The 21,305-nt window shown below is 45.4% G+C and overlaps 2 protein-coding genes and 1 long non-coding RNA gene across 4 annotated transcripts; all 3 read left to right on the top strand.

Annotated features, from left to right (window-relative positions):
- The first annotated feature begins 1,614 nt into the window (after window positions 1–1,614).
- LOC100821392 (phosphoglycerate mutase-like protein AT74H) lies at window positions 1,615–9,320 on the top strand. The gene is made up of 4 exons (XM_010233433.2): window positions 1,615–1,770; window positions 3,430–3,546; window positions 7,369–8,179; window positions 8,313–9,320. The coding sequence occupies exons 3-4, from the start codon at window positions 7,609–7,611 to the stop codon at window positions 8,762–8,764; spliced, it is 1,023 nt and encodes a 340-aa protein (XP_010231735.1). The 5' UTR covers window positions 1,615–1,770; window positions 3,430–3,546; window positions 7,369–7,608; the 3' UTR covers window positions 8,765–9,320.
- A 4,069-nt stretch (window positions 9,321–13,389) lies between these two features.
- LOC104583236 (putative FBD-associated F-box protein At5g22720) lies at window positions 13,390–15,513 on the top strand. Of its 2 annotated transcripts, none has more exons than XM_014898437.2 (3): window positions 13,390–14,349; window positions 14,460–14,634; window positions 14,851–15,513. In XM_014898437.2, exons 1-3 carry the CDS (start codon window positions 13,432–13,434, stop codon window positions 14,922–14,924), a joined length of 1,167 nt encoding a protein of 388 aa, XP_014753923.1. In that variant the 5' UTR covers window positions 13,390–13,431; the 3' UTR covers window positions 14,925–15,513. The 2 variants fall into 2 exon arrangements, with proteins under 2 accessions (XP_014753923.1, XP_010233351.2); XM_010235049.3 differs by having other exon boundaries at window positions 14,457–14,634.
- A 2,948-nt stretch (window positions 15,514–18,461) lies between these two features.
- On the top strand, window positions 18,462–20,004 carry LOC112270592. Its single transcript, XR_002962857.1, has 3 exons — window positions 18,462–19,034; window positions 19,761–19,876; window positions 19,974–20,004. It is a non-coding gene; the product is annotated as an uncharacterized LOC112270592 (long non-coding RNA).
- Window positions 20,005–21,305: the final 1,301 nt, after the last annotated feature.

The following is a 21,305-nucleotide window of genomic DNA, read 5'->3' as shown; positions in this document are numbered from 1 at the left end:
TCGATGGCGGTCCGAGTCTTTGGGAGGAAGTTAGGGTTGGTTGGTGTGAGCATGGTGAGTCGTTGGCAATGCCGTCTAGGGTTAGCTATGGTGGTTGCATGGTTTGCGGGGAGAGTGAGACTCGATGGCCTCAAGATGTTCCATGGTCGAAGCGCAAACTAGTGTGCCACTCATAGGTGGTTCGATTGTCTAGAGAATGGAGTTTGATATGGGAAGGTTTCTTTTATGGATTTGTTGAGGCGTCTAGGGTTAACAATTAATATTGCATGGTTCAACAAGGGGTGGGATTTGTTGATCTACAGTAGGTAGGTTTCTCAGGTGCTATGAGTAGTGGCAACACTAGACGACGTCCCATATAGGTAAGTTCTTCAGGTGTTTATGAGCAACCGATGCATGGCTTGGCAGGAAAATAGAACTCACGTTTTACTAGATATAAAAGGATGGTTTCTTTTAGGCACTAACTGAACAAAAAGAAAAGGCATGTCATGTTTCATATTGCTCATGATGGAACATGTCGTGAACAAAAAAAAAACCATGTCGTGTTTCATATTGCTCATGGATGGAACATGTCATGTACCTATTTTGTACTACAAAGATCGCTATAATTTAACTCTATGGGTACACACTAGCCACCGCATCACACCACCCGACCAGGTTTGATTTGCAATGCCAAGTTAACATGATGCGTCATTAACCAATATATCATTACCCAAAATAACCCTGTCAATTTTAGTATTCACGGATCGGTCAGTCACGTTAGCTGACATGGGTTGAACTGCCATTGTAGCCCCTTCGGTGTACAATACGGGTCACCATCTCTAAGGTCATTTTTGGCATGCATATATAAAGAATAAAATGAACGAATGCAATCAATACCATCCATATATTTACAATCCTTTAAGGAGAAATATCTTTGAAGATATATTATTGAATGAATGAGTCCAACTAATACTATCCATATCTTTACAGTCCTTTAAGGAATACGCAGTACTCTCTCCATTCCTTTGGAATAGCATTGCATTTCAAGTGAGACGAATAAAAATTAGACGCTAGGGTGAAAATCCCAGTCGTTCGGGTTGTACAAGATTTATTTCCTCCAACCCAAAAGCTAACATTGATGCTAAACTTGGAGTCAAGTGCTTAAGTTATTTCTAAGTGATTTTTAATTGTCTATGGTTCTCTATAAATTAGCCCTTTTTTAGGGGAATCTCTATCAATTAGCCGCTTCGTTTTTTTTGAGAGAGAGAATGAGCCGCTTCGTATTGGAGGCCATGACGCTTACTTGGGCTACATTTTTTTAGGGCTCTTACTTGGGCTAGATAATCAGCATTCTTGGCAATATCTGCCAGCCCAGCTCACCCATGCTTATATCCTTGAAAGCCCCCACGGCCCACGGCCCACGCCGTCCCGCCAGTGCGATCCAGACCGTGAGGACGCCACCGTCCGTTGTCGACATGGGGCTGGGCCCACACGACAGCGAGAGCGTGACTTCGTATCGCGGCGCCCCGTTTCTCACATCACCGTAGAAAAAGTCTTCTCCTACCCGCGCGGCCAGCGGACACCTGTCAGATCCGCGACCCCACGCGACAGCCAGATAAATCGGAAACGCACAGAGAGAGAAAGAGAGAGAGAAACCAATTCAGTTCAAATCTCTATCTCTCTCTCTTCCTGCCTTTGTGGACCTCCTCACGAGCCCAAGCAGAGCAGAGGCGCCTTTCCTCCTCCTTCCTCGTCCTCCTCGCCACGGAAGAACCGCTCCACGCCGACGAGGTACGATCCCAAACCCACATCGAGTTTCTAGTTACGGAGTTACCTGTTTCGATTTACGTGCGCGACTTCGCAATTCCGAGCTGGAACTGTCCGTTCCTATACATGTTCTTCAATTTGCTTGCTCTTGCTTGATCCGTGGGCTCCAATTGGTTCGTTCGAGGTCGCGATGGCCGATTTGCGGCGGAATTCGGTTTTCTTAGTTGTTATTCGCCGCGAGCTGGGGGTGCTGGGGCGGAATTTGATTTGGCCGGGACGGGAGGTGGGAAATGGGGCTCGTTGTGGGGATCGGATTATGCCGAATTGCGAAGCCGCCGATGGTTGGTGTGCTCCCTGAGTGGATCTGGCGGTGTAATTGGTCGAGGGTGCCGAATTGGGATTTGGAATGCCTGCGCTGCGTTGCTTGTTACATGATGTTCGTTGCTGATTGGCTAAGTTGCGCTTCAGGGTCAGGTAGTCAGATTGTTGGAGGTGTTGATCACTTAATTGAAGTGTGGTAATGCATTGACATTAATTGATTGACGGGGGCACCATCCGTGTAACTACGTTTATTTGTTTTCAAAAGCAAAAGGTTAGTGAGATTGCAATATGATATTACTTGTTGCTGAATTGGGGAAGGTACAGTGGAGATGGGAGCATGAAAGGCTGTATTGCCTTTTTAAGGGGAATTATTGATGTCAGGTTGGTTTCCCCCGTGTCACCTAACAGTTCTCTTTGTGTCGCTAGGGTAGTTGGGATCGACATGATGTGCATGTTTGAAAAGGACATGTTAAAAACATTGTCCTTATCACGCAAAAGAAAATACACTGAGATTTTATATTTATTTTTATCTCGCAGAAAAATTTGTCTCTGTCGCCATGAATGATGACATCTCCCAGTAGTTATACCCACCATGTATATGTCCCTCTAGAAATAAACTTTTCTTTGCTAAATCCCACTGATAGTACATACGCCCCACAAACTTTCATGGTAAACATGTTTAATTGACTCCTGTTAATCGCAGAAAGAAAAAGAAATATCTCGAATACAACTTCTAGATAGTACTTAGTGGCCTTTGAAACTTTCGCCGTCTCGGCGCTTCTTCTAATGAAAATGACACGCACTTAGGTGCGGGTTCGAGAAAAAAGAAAAAAATAGTACTCCCTCCGTCCCATAATTCTTGTCGAAATATTACATGTATCTAGACGCTTTTTAAGAATAGATACATCCATTTTGGGCAAATTTGAGACAAGAATTATGGAACGGAGGGAGATGTACTTATAAGTCATCTTTTTAACTTTCCGGGTTTTTTAATACTTCTGTTGGTTGTATTCATATGAGTCCGCATAATGGAACATACTGTACAGGTTGTATACATAACAAATATGAAAAGTTTACCTAACAAAAACAAATTCGAAAAGTTCTACAAGAAAGGCACAACACATTTCCTTATTTCTCAGCAGCCCTCCCGTATCATATACTCCGTAGTATATACTCCACAGAAATTTATGGATAAATTATTGCCATTCTAATTCTATATTTTCAGTTTCAAACAATGAAAATAAGTCGTCATTTAGTGTTATGATGCTGGTGGAAATGAGAAGATTGGTGTTGTACACTTGTACTACTATTTGCATTTACTCATGGTACTGTGAGGATTCATTACTTCTTTTCTTGATGTAGATATTCTCATCATTTGGGCTAAGGATTTATAGAGGTGTGCAGCCTGTTCTTGTTTCAACCGTCTCTCAGATTCGGATATAACTAATTGAGTTGGAAATAAAGAAAGGCGACCTCTTGGTAAGTGCTAAATCTTGGTTTTTGTACTGTCACTTTTTGTTCAAGTATGACCGACTGCCTCTCCAGTTGTTTCGTGCATTTTGTTGTCTAGAGGTGCTGGCTGTTGTCAGGACCCATATTTGTGATGTTTGCCACTTGGCAACTTCAAACAATCTGCAGTCCCAAAATAGACTTAAAACATTGCAGGCAATATGAATGAAGTAGCCCTTTGAAACATGAACAGTACATTTGAATGTTTGCATGGTTGCTTACCTTCTTAGCATCATCGTATGCGATTTTCTCCAAGTGGGGAATGTCTGAAAATCCATGCCACCAGAATAAGGATAGTTCCTATTTCTATTTTTCCTTTATCTTTTGTAGGTTGGGCTTTGAGAAATTGTAGCTCGAGTGATATTTTAAAGATAGTCGGACATGTAAATTGAGTACTGCGTAGTTCTGAATTGAGTGGCATTTTAAAGTTGCTCTTAAGATTTTTGTTGTTGTTAAATAGTAATATTGAAGGGAACACTTGGAGACATGGTAATTGAAGTCGATTTTGGTTTTGGTTGGCCTAATAGCTGCATTTTCTTGTGCTGTTAAATGAGCATTTATCATTTGTTTTCTTAATGGTGGAGTATAGCTATCTTTAAATTTATAGATACATTCCTAGTAGTTACACTTGTTAACAACTAGATCATTATGTTAAAGGAGACACCAAATGCAAATGAGTTAGATATTGATAGTGCAACTGCAATATGAGAAAAGTGCAATATCAGGCCAACCGAGCCTAGGCGGCGATAACCCTTTGAGCTTATGTCTCACCCTGAGATCTCATTTGGTTCTGATTCTGAACTGTGCCATGTGGTACCTTCATTTCTGTAGTTGACTTGATATTACTCATCGCCAAGAGGAAGAAGTGTTGCCCTTTTCTTTTGATCCTTTTCCCAATCACTATGCCTTTTCTTTCTTGCCGTTAGGCAGTTCATTCTTTTTTTGAGGAAACACAGTACAGACGCAGACGAGCACCTCCGAGAGACTGGTCCGGCACATCATCTTGAGATTGATTAAGTCACCACACGCGTCTCGTAGTTGACAGCTACGTCAGTCCCACTGAAAGCACAACGCCGGTTAGTTTCTGAAATAAATCTAAGGAAATGCGAGCACCCACGTCAAGTCGGAGACTTGAACCTGGGTGGGCTGGTTCCACCCAAGGAACCAACCACCTGAGTTAGGCTCAGTTCGCAGGCAGTTCATTTTTTTAGTGCTTACCAGTCAGACAAAGCACTCACTTGATCTCAAATTTTGGGTTTTATGATTCTATCTGTTTATGGGACGGGGCCAAGGGACAACCTGTGACATCCACTTGTCCATGCACTCACAGTCATCTATTAGCAGTCCATTAAAACGGTTATGCTGAACTGCATTATCCACATCATCCGTTACTAGTAGAGTTGGACTAAAGAAGGATACAGTACTGCTTAACCTGTACCATCAAACCTTAAGATTGTCCCACTGGCAAAAGAGGATCAACATGCTGCGTTCCTGAAGCATGAGCTATGAAAGTTCCTTGTTAAGTTCATTCATATGCTCTGTTTGTTGAACGGGAAAGTATCATCGTTCCAGGGAATGTTAGGCAACACGCCAACACGGCAGCTGGAAAAACTGATGTTCCTGAGCGAGCACTTGGCAGTTCGACACATTCCTCTTCGATCTTTTAAGCTATCCACACATTTTCAGTACTTCTGCTGGATACAGAACTCATCCAGTGCATCAGTCAGCCGTGCCTCAGAAAAACCGGTGAATCTCTGGATGGTTAGGTAAGCTGTTCGTTGTCAGGATACACATCGTGGGCTGCTTCTTGTCTGTTCTTTTCTCCTTTTTGACAGTCTCGTTCCAAGATCAGTTCGTTATCTGAACCAACGGTATCACATTCTCGGTGTGCTGACACAGCAGAGGGGCAAGCCGGTTCCAGATTCGCGGTCCCTTCTCCCTGTACTCCGGTCCAGTCTGTTCAGACTTCAGATCCTTTCTTCCCCCTCTCCTGTCAAAGTCGGTTCAGACTTCAGACTATGCTACACACACACGGAAAGAGAAAAGCTTGATACATTTTTGTTGCCGGTCGAAACTGCACACACAACCCAGCCTCCTCTTATCCGGTGGAGCCTGAAGCATGTGACCAAAGGAAAGGTGAAGTGGAACCGCTCTGAAAATCCGAGCTGGATCCATGATATATCGTACCCGGTTCCGTGCATTGGAGGAGAACATGAGACGAGATGAGATGCGATGTTGTTATTCCTTAGGGGAGAGGACTTGCTCCCACAAGCTAACGCGTCAGCCCCTTTTTTCGGTGGCATGTGCCGCTGAGATTAGAAGGCATCGTTGGGTTTTCCTTTCTTGGTTGATTAAAAATGGGTAGATCAAGAACGCCGGTTCAGGTTCATGGGACGAAAGTAAACCCACCGTACATTTGGACTTGGATAATGTTAGTGTTGGTCTAAATCGGTTTAAGGTTTTTGCTGCTAGTGGTGATTCTGGCGGGGATTTCAAGGCTTGCTTTACGTGATCTTTGTAGTGCCGTACATGCTTGCTCGGATTAAGAGCTTAAGGCTCGCATTTGGCACGCTTTAGGTTGCTTACTGACTGATACCAAGCCGGTCTCCTGAGAACAAAGCTTGAAAGCAACTCCTACCTGTTTTGAGCTGGACTTCGCCACGATATCCGTCAGCGTTTTGTTTGCATCCTATTTATGTGGTACTTTACCCTATATACGTCATCCCGTATGTTGCTTTACTTCATGAGTATTACTGTACAATCTTTCTGCAAAGAAAACTTTACTGTGTTGTGTTTAATTAGCACAAAATGGTTAAAGTCTTACAACCAACCAATTGCTCATGCATTCCAACCAAATGCTCATAGCCTCACACCAACCGAAAAAGAAAAGTTGCCCGCTCAATTGGAACACAAGATTATACTCCTGTATAAGAAGACTGCTAGATTGCTGCCAAAATAAAAGAATGAGAGTGGATTTTGTGCCCTTGGATGCGTGCTTATCGGGTTGATTTGAAGTAACCAAAACATACATAAGTCTATAAAAAAAAGTTTTAATTGTTAATGCTACTCACTCCGTGCCATAAAGGTTGGCACGGATTTGAGTAGAATTGTACCATGTATTAACCGCAAAATAAATAAATTATATGAGTACTTGGGTATCTATTTGCGTCCTAAATGGAGAAAAGAGAGAAGGAAACAAGGGTCTTTTTCATCAGGCGCATCATTGTTGTCCGCCGTGTGTGCAGTTTACACGTGCATGAGCATGATCAATCCAAGCAGCTTCCATATGACGTACTCCACAACAAAGCTACACGTACATACATGGGGCCTGATCACCTGAGGTAGACACGGTTGTCCGTAGTACGGTTCGTCGACATACACATAAAAGTACAAAACACAGGGCATCTGCATGATTGCAGCGTCGTCTGAGCCGAGTTAGACTAATTTCTTGTGTCAATGCCGTGTCGGGGGCATCCCTACACGCATCGATCCTCCTCCACATTTTTAAGGCACCGCCCCCCGGTTCCAAATTACTTGGCTGCTTCTTATGTCTTCTCGATTCCCCCATGCCATGTGTGGGTTCTCGTGGCGCGCACATGCTTCACGGAGACGAAAAGCAGCGTCAGCGTCAGCTTCGGTGCTAAGCGGAGAAATATGTATTTAACCTTCGTTGATTATTAATTCACCTTGTAAACTCGCAGTAGTAACAGAGTACTAGTATATCTACATTGTTGATTTCGACTTGGAAATTCGGCTAACCATACTGAAATGGTACAATATTAAATCTTGTAGGAGATCAAGGAGCAGTGTTGTAGTGAGATTGACAAAGGAAGCATCCAGATTTGGATCGTCTCGTTAACAATTCCTTGCAGCGTAAGCCGCGCGGCGCCAAGAATTTACAGAGTTTGTTTTGTTGCTCCTGTCCAGTCTCCACCACCCAACCACCTCTGTCTCTCTCCCTTCCACTAGCCCCCACTTCCCCTGTCTCCCTCTGTTTCTCTATAAAACCCAACACACGCCCTGGCGCCAGCGATGTCATCACCATCGTCCCCACGAGCGGAGGGGAGCCAAGGAGCCGCCGGCGGCGGCGGAGGCGAAGCGAAGGAGAGCTACTGCGGGTTCTGCGAGATGACGAAGCAGCACGCGGCGGGGTGCGCGCGGCGGCTGCCGAAGCGGATCATCCTGGTGCGGCACGGCGAGAGCCAGGGGAACCTCGACATGTCGGCCTACTCCACCACGCCCGACTACCGCATCCCGCTCACCCCGCGCGGCGTCGAGCAGGCGCGCGCCGCCGGGAAGGGCATCCTCGACGTGGTCTCGACTTCCGCCGCCGAGGCGAGCCCGGACCCCAACTGGAAGGTCTACTTCTACGTCTCCCCCTACGAGCGCACCCGCGCCACGCTGCGCGAGATCGGCGCCGCCTTCCCCAAGGACCGCGTCATCGGCGCCCGCGAGGAGTGCCGCGTCCGGGAGCAGGATTTCGGCAACTTCCAGGTCGAGGAGCGGATGCGAGCCGTCAAGGAGACCCGCGAGCGCTTCGGCCGCTTCTTCTTCCGCTTCCCCGAGGGCGAGTCCGCCGCCGACGTCTTCGACCGCGTCGCCAGTAAGTAATTAATTTAATCCGCCCTCCACATTCCCCTTCGATTTCGATTCGATTGGATCGTCTTCTTCGCCGCGCATCCAATCCATGGTGGTGTCTCTGACTGATGAATCGGCGAATTGGGTGGGGAATGCAGGTTTCATGGAGTCGCTGTGGAGGGACATCGACAACGGGAGGCTGGACCAGAGCACGGGGTGCGAGATCAACCTGGTGATCGTCTCGCACGGGCTCACCTCGCGGGTCTTCATGATGAAGTGGTTCAAGTGGACGGTGGAGCAGTTCGAGCGCCTCAACAACTTCGAGAACTGCGAGTTCAGGGTCATGCAGCTCGGCCCCGGCGGCGAGTACAGCCTCCTCATGCACCACACCAAGGAGGAGCTCGAGCGATGGGGCCTCTCGCCGGAGATGATCACCGACCAGCAGTGGCGCGCCGCCGCCAACCGCCGCAGCTGGGCCGAGGAGTGCGGCTCCTTTATCGCCACCTTCTTCGACAACTGGGACGATACGCCGCCCGAGGAAGATGACGGCTGCAACGGCGACGACTGCCGCCAGGAAGAAGACGATGGCAAGGACAAGTTGCTCGAGTAACCCCGATCAACTCGCCCTGCCCTTTCTTTAACCTTATTGGAGTTTCTTCGAATTCGATGCTGCTGCACACCTTGTTCGTTCCTCGACGACCGGAAGGATTCAGACGACGAGATTCGCAAGATCAAGCTGCCAAAGTGTCCCAACTGACTTGCTCTTCCATTAGTTTGGCCAAAGTTCTTCAGAATTGATACTGCTAGTGCTTTTCGCCATGGATGGATGTAGCCATTGCTGGTTTGTTTTTCTTCAATTTGCAACCTGTTCATAGTAGCTAGAAATTCAGATACAATTGGGGAAATGCAGTAGAGGGTACTCTGATTGAGAGCACTTGGAGAATGATTTGGGGACATTGAGGTTTTCGTTTCCATTTCGTCCTCATTTCCAAGTTTGTTTTGACTATGCTGATACATGGTTGAATTTACAACCTGTTTTTAGTAGTTCTTGTTCACTTGTTCATAGAGCTAGACATTTGGATGTGATTTGGGGAAATGCAGAACAGAAGGTACTCTGCTTTGGAGCAGATACTTGAGAATAATATAACTGGAGTTTCTCATATTAATTTTGTCATTTGGATGTGATTTTTTGTTTACTCGGGAACCTATTTATTGAGTATAATTTAGGAAATACAGGAGAGGGCGCTCAGCCTTGGAACAGAGCATTGTCGAATGCTAAGCCTGGAGGCTTTATTGGTTCTATATTCGTTCTTATTTGCCAAGTTTATCTCTTCTGTGGTAATGGTCTAATGGGGGTTCTCTTTTAGCTGAAGATGGGTGGTTCCTTTCCTTTACGGTTCATTTGAACCAAAATTTATCAAAGATTATTCTTGCAATGACAAACGGCGAATATTATTAGCTTGAGATGATTCTTTACATTTTTCTTTATCTAACAAGTAACAACTATAGTCCTTTTCTACATTTTTCTTCATCCTTTCTTGTTGAAGAAGATTTTTCTGTTTTTTTTAATATATATCCTTTCTGAGGATGCGATAAGATTAATCTATGGATTTTTTTTTGTTTGGTAGTTTCCGACTTTCCATTCACATGCAAAGAGTACTAGCATCTGAGCAGCGAAAAGGATTCGTTTATCTAATCATTTTGCAGTATTCACGTGCAAAGATTCTTCTCTTGTTGGCTAGCACACATTTTCAGCTTACACGTTTCGTGCACTGCACGTGGATCTATTTTTCTCGTCCAAGTATCCCACAGTAGATCGTGTATCCACATCTCAATCTTAGGCAAGTATGTTGCATGTGTCTGTACATTCAGGGAAAGTAGCTGAAGAAATTGTTGGAATTCCACGACAATACTGTGGATTCAATTTTAGCTGAAGAAATTGTTGGAATTCCACGACAATACTGTGGATTCAATTTTAGCTGAAGAAATTGTTGGAATTCCACGACAATACTGTGGATTCAATTTTAGTTGACCCCTTCAACTAATAACAGGATTGCAGGAAATGTTCAGAGTGGCATTGTTACATGAAACATTCCAGCTCGATTCTATCTGTGAACTGTCGCTGCGCGGTTCTGGATCCTCAAATGTACGGTCCGAGGGCCTAGAATCTTACGATGCAGACCCTCTGACTTGGTGCCTTGTGACTTTGAGCCACTGGCATGTAAGGCCCACAGCTGGATGGCCCACCTTCAAGTAACCAAAGTCATAAGACCGTTGAACTGAGAGACACATTGAAGATTAGTATGATCTTAGTTCATTAGCTTACGTTGGTGAAGGAACATGCTGAAAGCCTGAAACTACCGGTGACTCACTGAAAACTATGTTGAGACAGGGGTCCTATTCAAACGAAAGGAGTTGACTTGCCCGAAAAAGTGCTCAGTAGCTGTTTTTTTAACTATTAGTATCTTTTTTTTTTAAAGACAAGCAGTTGCTTTGAATTTCCACACGATTATGTTGCAAAGGACGCTGAGATGAATTAACTATAACACTTACACACAAGGAGGTCTTTGTATTACTAAAACATGGACCCATCCTGCCCACGGTACAACAGGTCCAGTAGGAAATGGGTACAATGAGCCTCTTTCTCTCGCGCTGGACCTCAACCTCTCCAAATGTTTTGTCACTTTCGGATATTGTGGCAAGAAAGAAGTTGTTTGAGGAGGTGTTTTTAGTCATGAAAAAAGATGGTGCTCATACTTGATCTTTCAGATGAGATGGGGGTGTAAAAGGCAGCGACTTTAGTTCGACTTGAAAGGAGGCTATGGACAGCTTGTAAGGGAAAATGGCCATTTTCACATCAGTCCATGGAAGAGTAACCATCTTCACGTCGGTCCGGGTTTTTTGAACGGAGAGGATTATCCGCTTATGGGCTGGCCGGATGCATCAAATGGCTGAACACGACACGAGTGTGTGAAGTTGGGACTTTGACGCTAACAGTAACCTAGCAAATTTAACATGAAATTGAAGTAGCGTTTTCATTTCAGAACAGTTTAACAATCACATATAAACAAAAAAAATCGGACACCTCCAAAAAAGGCAGAATTTTAAAATATGCAAGTTTAGAAAATCGGCTGGAAGATATGAATATAATATAAACAAGTGAATTATAGGGGATGGGATTTGGGGAACCTGTCGAAGAGATTTTATATTTGGGAGAGGCAAATGGGATAGGGGATCCCATATAAAGGATTTATGGTTTTCACCACTTTCGGTAGCCTGAACTTACTCTTATAGGAGTATCTTTTAGAGAGCTAAAATTTAGAAGTCCAAAATTTGAAAACTAAAAGCAGTTGACCATTGCTAAGAGTTGTTACTAAGATAAAAAAGCTAGAAATTCATGTGAGCGGGCAAGACACACAAATTATGTTTTTAGTAACGAAGAATCTCTCTAATAAGTATGTGCTTGATACTTTTTCTTTAGAAACATAGTATGAACATAGAAGTTCACAAATACACGTGCACACTCACACGTATGAAATGTGAACGCACACACGCACATCCTACCTCTATGAGCACCTCCGAGAGAGTGAGCTGACAGATGTTGTGAGATTGAGGAAGCCTGTGCTGCGTGGGGTGATGCCCTTACCAATGTTCGTTCAGTGACTGATGGAGCTATTGCGGCGTTTAAACACTTGTATGGCGAGAGTGTTTGTAAATGTCCCTATCCCTTGCTGCATGTTTTGTGCACTTTTTTAATCTCCTGAAGACAGAGAGCAAGGAAAGGAAGAAAAGGGCCCGTATGTATTTTCATGTATTCTCTCCGTCCAACAAATGATGTCTCAAGTTTGACCAAATTTGAATGCATCTATACAATAAGCCATGTCTTGATACATCCAAATTTTAACAAACTTGAGACATCTTTTGTTGGATGGAGGGAGTGATTTTTATTTGTTATTGGTCGTTCTGTCCTCCTTGATAATTATGAAATAAGAGATACTTTTGGTTTTTTTTCTCAAAGAACAAAAAAAGGAAAAATAGAATTTCAGAAGGTTAAAGAAAAAGAGGAGTTAAAAGTCTTCGGCGCAAAACTAGTAGCCCAATCTATATAGCTTACTGGGCTCTTACGTGACAAACATCATTAATGTCCAGCATCCAAACCAAGCATCTAAAACAAATTTCCTCTCTCTGGAAGATGCCTGTTCCGGCAAAGTCGAAGGTATTTGCATGGCGCCTTGCTAAGAATTCGATTCCTACTGAAGTAGTTCGACATCGAAGAAATATGGCAGACTCTGCTCTGTGCCCGATCTGTCATGCAGCGGAGGACAATTGGCGGCATGCTTTGATAGATTGCACGATGGCAAAATGTGTTTGGGCATTGTTGGATGAGGAGCTGACAGAGCATGTTATTCAAAACTCCTTCACTGATGCGAAGCCATGGCTGTTCCTGCTTATGGAGTCGATGCCCGCGGCAGAATTTGCAATTATCTTGACCACTCTCTGGGCAGTTTGGTGGGCCCGAAGAAAGGCCATCCATGAAGAGAAAATTCCAAAGCCCCTTGTCTACTTTTGCTTTTATTCAGCGTTTCCTGGAGGACTTGTCCTTGACTCATGATGTTCTCGATGTTGATCCTAAGCAGCTGGAACAGAAGAGGTTAGCAGGGCGAGCGCGTGGGATCCATCGCTGGATTCCTCCTCCTCCAGGACTCATCAAGATTAATGTAGATGCTGGTATCTCTCGATCGGGTGCAGGAGGTGCCATCGTGGCAGTCTGCCGAGATGAAGCGGGGCTTTTTCTTGGGGCTTCGGCGGTTACTGTTCCAGGCTTGACGGACCCAACGGTGCTCGAAGCAATGGCGTATGATGAGGCTGTATCTTTGGCTGCGGACCTGAACCTAACTAAGGTGTGTGTCGCGTCGGGTTATCAAGAGCCTTCGGACAGAGGACCTGTGCTACTACGCTGCGATTATCAAGGACATTGGGACAAGAAAGGAACGTTTTCAGGAGGTGGCGTTTGTTCGTGAAATTAGATCCTTTAATTTTGATGCTCATAATTTAGCTACAGCGGCTTTTCCGCTCTCGTTTGGCCGTCGCATTTGGCTTTTAGATATCCTGAATATTGCCTGTATTACTTGGCACGCGAGAGTTGAATAAAGTTGGCCTTTTCCCCTAAAAAAACAAATTTAACCCCTCTAAAAAAAATTAACCTGAATAAAATCCATCGTCCCCTCCCAAAAGAAATCCATCTTAACAAATCAACAACCGAAGTCACAAAAACGCATGGAGCCCCGCGACCGCGGCCGGAGTGAGCGCCTGGAAGAGGACCGCGTCAGTGGCCTCCCCGACGAGCTGCTGCACGAAATCCTCCGCCGCCTCCAGTCGTCCCCCGCCGCCGCGCGCACGAGCGCGCTCTCCCGCCGCTGGCGCCGCGTCTGGGCCAGCGTCCCAGATCTCGTCCTGGGCGACGACCTGCAGATCCATCACGGGGCCTCCTTCCTCGACGCCGTCGACGGCGCCCTTGACTCCTACGCCGCCGCCGCCGATCCGTCCTCCCACCTCCACGGCCTCGAGATCACCGTGCCCTTCGCCGGAATCCACGTCGACGTCCCGGCACGCCGCGTCGCGCCGTGGCTGCGTTTCGCCGCGCGGTGCCGCGCGGTTGCGCTCCACCTCCGCATCAATTCCTGCCCGATTCCGCCATGGGCGCGCGAGGAGCTCGATCTTCCCTTGCTCGAGACGGCGACGAGCATCACGCTGGTCCTCGGCTCACGATTCCGCCTCCGGCCCCCGCTGTCCGGCGCGTTCGCGGCGCTGGCCGATCTGGAGATAAAGCTTGGCGCCATGGAAACCCGGGCGCTGGAGGTCCTCGTGTCCACGGTCACGCTCGTCGATGCCTCCTCCGGCGTCTCGCTGCGCTCTGCCACACTCCAGCATCTCAAATTCCAAGCCTCCACAGGCCGTCTGGACATCGCCGCCCCTGCGCTCCAGGTGCTCGACGCATATCGCCACATCGCTGACGCTTACGTCGAAGCCCCGAACCTGGCCGAGGTCGTTTTGGGCCGCTGTGACAGGTTCGTCTTCGCTGACGCCGGGCGCCACCTTCGGCGGCTAGACGTAACGATGCTCACGTGCACTGCGATAGCACTGCTGGCAGCGCGGTTCGACTCGATCGACGAGCTCCGACTCCACGGCACCTTTGTACGTCCTGAATCCTGATATACACATATTATCAACAGGGTTCCTCTCCTCTCTCCCAAATTAAGTGTCTTCTAGACTAATTTGTTCATTCTCTTGCAATGTGGTAGCAGGAAGGAGAAGAATGGTGGAGATTCTTGGACGACCATAATCTTCATCTTCCCAAGTGCGAGACCTTGTGGATATCCTCATTCGGTCCGAAGGCCTCTGTGCCTTGCGTGCTGCGTCGTCTCCTGAGGAGAGGCAATGGTGTAAGGAAGCTTCGAATGCTCGTTTTATGCCTCAACGGTAATTTCTAAAATTATTTTACTCCCTCCGTCTCCAATGAAGGATGTCTCAACTTTGACCAAATTTAAATGCATCTATATACTAACTCATGTTATTTTGACAAACTTGAGACATCTTTTGTTGGACAAAAGGACTACGTATTTTAATTGGACAAACATAGTGTAGGGTTTAGGGTACTTAGTGCTCGCCTAACATACCAGATTTACTTATTTCTAGGCTGCTTATTGCTCACCATCTTGTCCATGTCGCTCACCACAAAGCGCCATGGTGGACGGCGCCATCATCCTTGATTCAGTCGAAGAGTTAAAGTTGGACTTAGTCGGAGGAGATAAATGTTTGGAAAAATTCATCGAGCAGCTTCTATCCATGTGCAGCGCAGCGAAGCTTAAAAGCGTGGAAATTAAAAGGTTAAGCGACAAGGCATACAAGAAGATTCGCGTCATGCATGTTTCCTCAGGTTAAATTTGTTTCTCGAGAGGGCGTACTGTGAGATTCTTACATGAGCTAGAAGGAGGTTAACTGGGATTTATTCTAGTCTCCTAAGCAGGTTCAACGACATTGTTCTTGGAGTGTGAAATTTGACACATACTAGTACAAAATAGGCTATACGCGACCCCATCAGTGTCACCCGCCACTGATAGCTCACCTATCATTGGCCAGAAGTCTGTGGCGTGCGGCCCGCACGCCACTGATAGGCAATTTCGCATGACACTGATAGCCTATTTTGTACTAGTGACAATATGCATGCATGTTTGCAATCTTTTGTTTGACTTCTTAATTAGTTTCAAATCTGTATACTTGAGTACATCTGCATTTAGACCAAAGAGATATGCCACTTATGCATGCCGACCGATGGTCTCTAATCAAGGGTTTTGAGCAGCATGGTGTTACAAATGGAATCAGATCGAGCATCCATACTCTCTTTTCCACATCATCAGCTGTTTACCCTGTGGATGGTTTCACGTTTTGCTATTTCATTTTGTTTGCCATCTTCCTCTTTCTTTTTTGAGATGGATATATAAGGGTGTGTTCCTAGGGGGCGGCTCAGGCAAACCCTAGCCTCTCCCCCCCCCTTTCCCGTCCCCGTTCACCTCGTCCTCTCCCCTCTCCACTGCTAGAGGAGGTTGACGGCGGTGGCGGGACAACTTCCTTAGCGTTTCATGGGCTACAACGTGTGGATGTGCACTTGGCGCTGCCGTGCGTGGGTTATGCAGCGGTTGGCCGCCGGTCTGTGACGACGGCCTCCGTCCAGATCCGGGCATGGTCTCCTGTGATGGCGGTCCGGGCTCTTTAATTTGGCAGCTTGCCGAATCCAGGCCGACGTCGGCATGGGCTCTTTGAGTTCCTGCATCGACATCGCCGCCCCTGCGCTCAAGGTGCTCAACACATCTCAAGGGATCGCTGACGCTCACATCGCCGCCCCGAACCTGGCCGAGGTCATCGCTTCGGGCTGTTGCGATAGGTTCTTCTTCGAAGACGCCAGGCGCCACCTCCGGCTGCTAGACCTAACATAGTGCGCGTTCACCGTGATGGAGCTGCTGGCGCAGCGGTTCGACTCGGTCGACGAGCTCCGACTCGGTGCCCCCGTTGTGCGTACAGATACATACATGGATTATCCAAACGATTATTGCTCCCTTTTCTCCTTGTATGTGTTGATCGATCGATGGTAAATTCGTTGTTTGTTTTGCAATGTATTAATCATGGAAGGGAGGAGACAAATTAGGGAGATTCTTGGAGGACAGGAAGTATAATCTTCCCAAGTGCCAGATCTTGTGGGTGTCCTCATACATGACTCCGCGTTGCTCTGAACCTTTGTGTGCAGCGTCTGCTGACAAGAGGCAATGTCATAAGAAATGGCATAGGGAAGCTTGGAATGATCGCTCACCTTGCCATGGTAATCGATCTCTAACATGTCGGCTTGGGCCCGGAATCCTGTAATTCATAATTTGTTTGTCTACCATGAAATTGCATATATGATTTCAATCCGAAATTTCATTGAATCACACCTATACCTAACCTCAATTCCTCTCTAGAAGATTTTTTTTCCTGAATTTGTCTCTTGTTCTACAAATCCTTGTGGCAAAAAAAAAACATAATTTTTGAATCTGAAATTCAAATGTAACCAAATGGAACTCTACAAACTTTTTTTTACTTCATTTCATTTCTACCAAATGAAAAGAAATAAGGGCAACCAAAGGACCGTAAGATATTATTTTATCTATTTGGACAAGCTTTCGCATCGAATGTTTGTTTGTTAAGAAGAATAAGAGGGGAGGAAGGAGGAGACTGGGGCTACAACAGCAAGCCAATAACGGGGGGGGGGGGGGGGGGCTTTCTTCTTAGCGGAGGCTATCCAACCAAATACATGTTTACACTTATTTGCGCATCATATATTCATGTTAATGAAATGGTAATGATACGATAATGAAAAATAACGGTATCGGATTACTGAAAAGTTAACTATAGAGTAATAAAATAATAATTATTATACTAAGGGAAATTTTAATGCTAATGCAATGGAATAATGATATGGTGCAATGAAATCAGGATTAAAATAATGATACCCCTAGTTGATAAAGTTGATATCTGATCATGTTAATATTGAAATGTGATACTCTGGCATGTATAGAAGGAGGAGAATTAGGTGGCGAAGGGCGGCCGGGCCTATCCCTACATATTTTAAATTGTTAACATAGTTGTCTGCCTACTCAAATAATATAGTACTAGATGTTTTTGCTATTTATAGGATATTCAATGTCCATCGTCTCGTCCATGTCACTATCGCTTATTTTCTTTCAAGAATTGATATAGTTGGCTAACATACGGGATTTACTTATTTTTAGGGTGCTTATTGCTCACCATCTTGTTCATGTCGCTCGCCCTAGAGCTCCATGGTAGACGCCATCATCTTTGATTCACTCGAAGAGATAGAGTTGGATTTACTCGGAGGAGATGAAAATTTGGAAAATTTCATGAAGCAGCTTCTATCCACGTACGTGCAGCCTAGCTAAGCTTAAAAGTGTGGAAATTTAGAGGTCATATAAACACGCAGCTTCTTCGCCAATCGACGAGGTATGCAACAAGATCCGCGGCATGTGTCCTCCAAACATCAGGGTCATCTCTATCTCTACTACTTATAAAGGCATCAACATATTCATCCCAATGTCCACCCCACTAAACATACACAGAATAATAATAGCCCCACAATCAGACTCACTAAACACAGATTACTTGCTAAGCATGTGCGCTTAGTGATTAGCTATTGATGCTGAAATATCACCACGAGTAGGAGAATCTTTTGTCCCGAAACGTTTTTTTTTCTCCTCACCCCGCCGGCCTCGACGCCGCCTCCTCCTCCTTTCCTTCCCCTGCCGGCGCCGCCGCTTCCTCCACCCCGCAGCCCGCCTCGCCCCCCCTCCTCCCTCCCTTCCCCTGCGGGTGCCGCCGCTTCCTCCACCCCGCGGCCCGCCTCCCCCACCTACCTCCTCTTCCTTCCATTCCCATGCGGGCGCCGCCTCCTCCTCCTTCCACCCCCCCCCCCCCGCGGCCTGCCTCTGCACCGCCTCTGCCCTCCCTCTCACCTCCCGCTCGCCAGCCGTCGCCGTCCATCTCCACCCGCAAGCCTCGCCCCACGCGACCAGGCATTCCGATTGCGACCCGTCACGCCTCTCCCTGCGTGCCCCCCATCACAGATCCGCCCCGCCGCCACCCATCCTGCCGTCGCACTCCACGGCGCCCCGGCCGCGGTCGCCCCTCTGCAACCTCCGTCCCCCACCGTCACGCCGGCCTGCGCACCACGCCGCTGAGAATCACGCCTTTGAGGTTTGTGCTTCATTGAATTGTCAAATTACAATCCAAATGCAAACGTGTTTGAGGCGACTGAATTATTAGTTGATTCCGTTGCTTGGTCAAGATTTTATTACGGAGTAATAGAAATGATTTTGGTCAGAAGTTGCTTTGCTTCACGGTAATGAAGAGATATAAGGAAACGGAGGAGGAGCTCAAGGGAACTAAAGGCAGAAGAATAAGGAAGTAAGGAGTGAGGGTAGATGACAGCCTCCAAGGCAATAACTAGGTAAGGCATCAACGTGAATTTGTAGCACCACAGCCTCCAAGGCAATAACTAGGTACCACAGCCTGACTGAACTCTTAGCAGTTTGGATGATGCACATAGGGAGTAATTATCTCGGCGGTATACTTAAAAAACTTTCAGACTCAAAACGCAAAGCAGCAATGGTATTCCCAGTTCCCCTAATATTCATTTATTTTCTGGTTTTGAGGTCTATACAAGATCACCTTGCAGTCTCAAATGCACAGGATGGCTGCACTTAATTTCTTCATGTTGACTGCCAGCAAGGTGTTATATGAAATCTCATGATGATACTCATGTGAATAAGAAGGTATATCTCTGAACCGATCAATCATTTTTACATCAAACCATTGATTTCTCCGACAATATAGTAATGCAAAGCAATTCATATCAGATTTACCAAGGACCACATACCTTTCTCTTTCTTAAGTTAGTTGGAATGTGTTTAATCTTATTCTCGAGGTAGACCACGATAAGTTGGTTTCATGGCATATTACAGGTAGAACAAACTGGATACAAACAATTGTTAATACACAGAAAGAGCTAATAGTTCTTTTGTGAGCAGTAATTCAATTGGCTTGGCTGTACCCTTTTGTAATTCTGTGAAGCCCGCATCTATTTGTTATGGTCTCTCATGTATTCTGGTGGAGGGATGTGTGTGCTGGATGGCGATTTTGAGTGTGGCCGGTGGAACTTCGGTTGTTGTCCTTTGTCCTTTTTGCCTGAGCTAATGTACTGGAACTAAATGTAGACATTACTATTCTGAAACAAAGTTCTCTTGGGGTGATGTGAGGATTGTTAAAAATTGAAGTTATGTAAGAATTTTTAGAACTAATGTGAGATATCAGAGTCTGTTTTAATCCAAAGAAAGCATCAACAAAGTCCTGTACAATACCAACAATAAAAAGTCATCTATTTTTTGATTTGGTCATGCTTATGTTCGTATGTAGGCATATCCCCTTTTGCCATTTCCGCTTTACCATCTAGGTTGTCCGCTAGGACTGAGAAGAGGATGCTTGTTTATGTTTGTATGTAGGCAGTTCCTCTTTTGCCATTTCTGCTTTACCATGGAGGTTGTCCGCTAGGACTGAGAAGGGGATGCTTGCTTGAACTCCTTTTGGAGGCGTTGATGGGAAGCATATAAACCACAAGGTAAAGATAGATGGAAGAAGTTTTGATCTTTCCATTACTTTTACCTTTTGTTGCCTGCTATCTAGACATGGCGCGGGCTCCGGTCACGCTGGAGCAGGTGGAGCAGGAGCTTCTCGCCTTCTCCGCGTCGTCGTTGACAGCAGGGACATGTCAACTTCGACGAGTTCCCCTACTTTTTGTTCTTCAGAAGACCATGCCGCTGGAGTTCATGTTCAGTAGACCCTCAACCTGCTCGCTGCCAATATGCGGCGGCAAGGGAGATGGTCTGTAGCTTTGTCACTCCCTCTCTATTTTTTGTCAATATGCAGTGACAGGGGTGAAACTAGATAAATTGCGAGTATGAGTGAATTGATTTTTTCAATCATAGAGCAAGAATAGTTGATAATTTTAGTTACACTCTTTTGTTTATTTTTTCAGAGAGTGGTCCAGAGTATCACGGTTATGGTTAGATACGATCTCTATTTTAAACGTGTGATACATTATGGAAAAATGTGTGTAATGGCTTTCCTATTTCTTGCACTCGACCAAAGTGATTGGGTATAGATAATTGTAATTGGCCAGATTGTGAAGGAGAAGAATTCCAATGTATACAAGCTAGATCAAGGAGCTGTTGATGATACTTTTTTTTTTGAAGTTACTTGAAGCTTGGGTCAACTCAAACTTGGTGAGTGTAATTCGGCGTCTCTAATTTTTGTTCGTTGATTGAAGTTCGTTTAATGTAAAATAGTATTAATGATGGCCAGAAAATGGCTCTGATAGAAACATAAATAATGAGTGCTAGAAAAATCACAATTTGGGGGTGCAAATCAGGTGCTATTGTCTTGATTGTACAATATGATGGAGAGGATGCCATCATATATTTTTTTATGTAAAAAGATACTTTGGGTTTGGGTCAGAAGCTAGCAATTTTGGTACAAGTATGGACAGAAAAATACTTCTGATCTATTGGGGTCTTTTAAGTATGGCTTATGGCTTTAAGGGTGGAATTGTAAAATCTCTGCTACTAATTACAATATATTTTTGTGCTTGTGAATTTTATCTAATGCAATGATAAGCATATATCATGACATCTATTTGAGTGCGGCGGTAAAAAATGGTAATGAAGTCAACTTACTTTGAAGAGAGATGAGATTTGAAAGACGTGTTTTAAATTTTAGACTCAGTAAGAAAAGATAATAAAAAATAGTAACTTATTTGAAGAGAAATGAGATTTGAAACTGGAAGATATGTTTTAATTTTTAGGGGACGTGCGTGCATGCCCGTACACACTTACTACTTACTAGTATTTAATTAGTTCCCCAAGAGTCCGTGCTAGATTAGATTCTTCGTGAGCCAGTTAGTGCGAGGTTGGGCCCGATTCCAGTCCACTAAACAAAAACAAGACGTTCTTGTGAATATTACAAGATGTGTTTTGAGTGATTTTTTGACT

The sequence above is a fragment of the Brachypodium distachyon genome, chromosome 2 (assembly GCF_000005505.3).
Source record: "Brachypodium distachyon strain Bd21 chromosome 2, Brachypodium_distachyon_v3.0, whole genome shotgun sequence".
NCBI lineage: Eukaryota > Viridiplantae > Streptophyta > Magnoliopsida > Poales > Poaceae > Brachypodium > Brachypodium distachyon.
The sequence above is the reverse complement of the archived record's forward strand: the minus strand, read 5'-3'. Positions and strand labels throughout refer to the sequence as shown.

Coding starts and splice junctions, on each gene's coding strand:
- LOC104583236 (XM_010235049.3), top strand. CDS start 13,432: ATGGAGCCCCGCGACCGCGGCCGGAGTGAGCGCCTGGAAGAGGACCGC. Junction 14,350..14,456: donor TCCGACTCCACGGCACCTTT/GTACGTCCTGAA, acceptor GCAATGTGGTAG/CAGGAAGGAGAAGAATGGTG. Junction 14,635..14,850: donor GCTCGTTTTATGCCTCAACG/GTAATTTCTAAA, acceptor ACTTATTTCTAG/GCTGCTTATTGCTCACCATC.
- LOC100821392 (XM_010233433.2), top strand. CDS start 7,609: ATGTCATCACCATCGTCCCCACGAGCGGAGGGGAGCCAAGGAGCCGCC. Junction 8,180..8,312: donor CGTCTTCGACCGCGTCGCCA/GTAAGTAATTAA, acceptor TGGGGAATGCAG/GTTTCATGGAGTCGCTGTGG.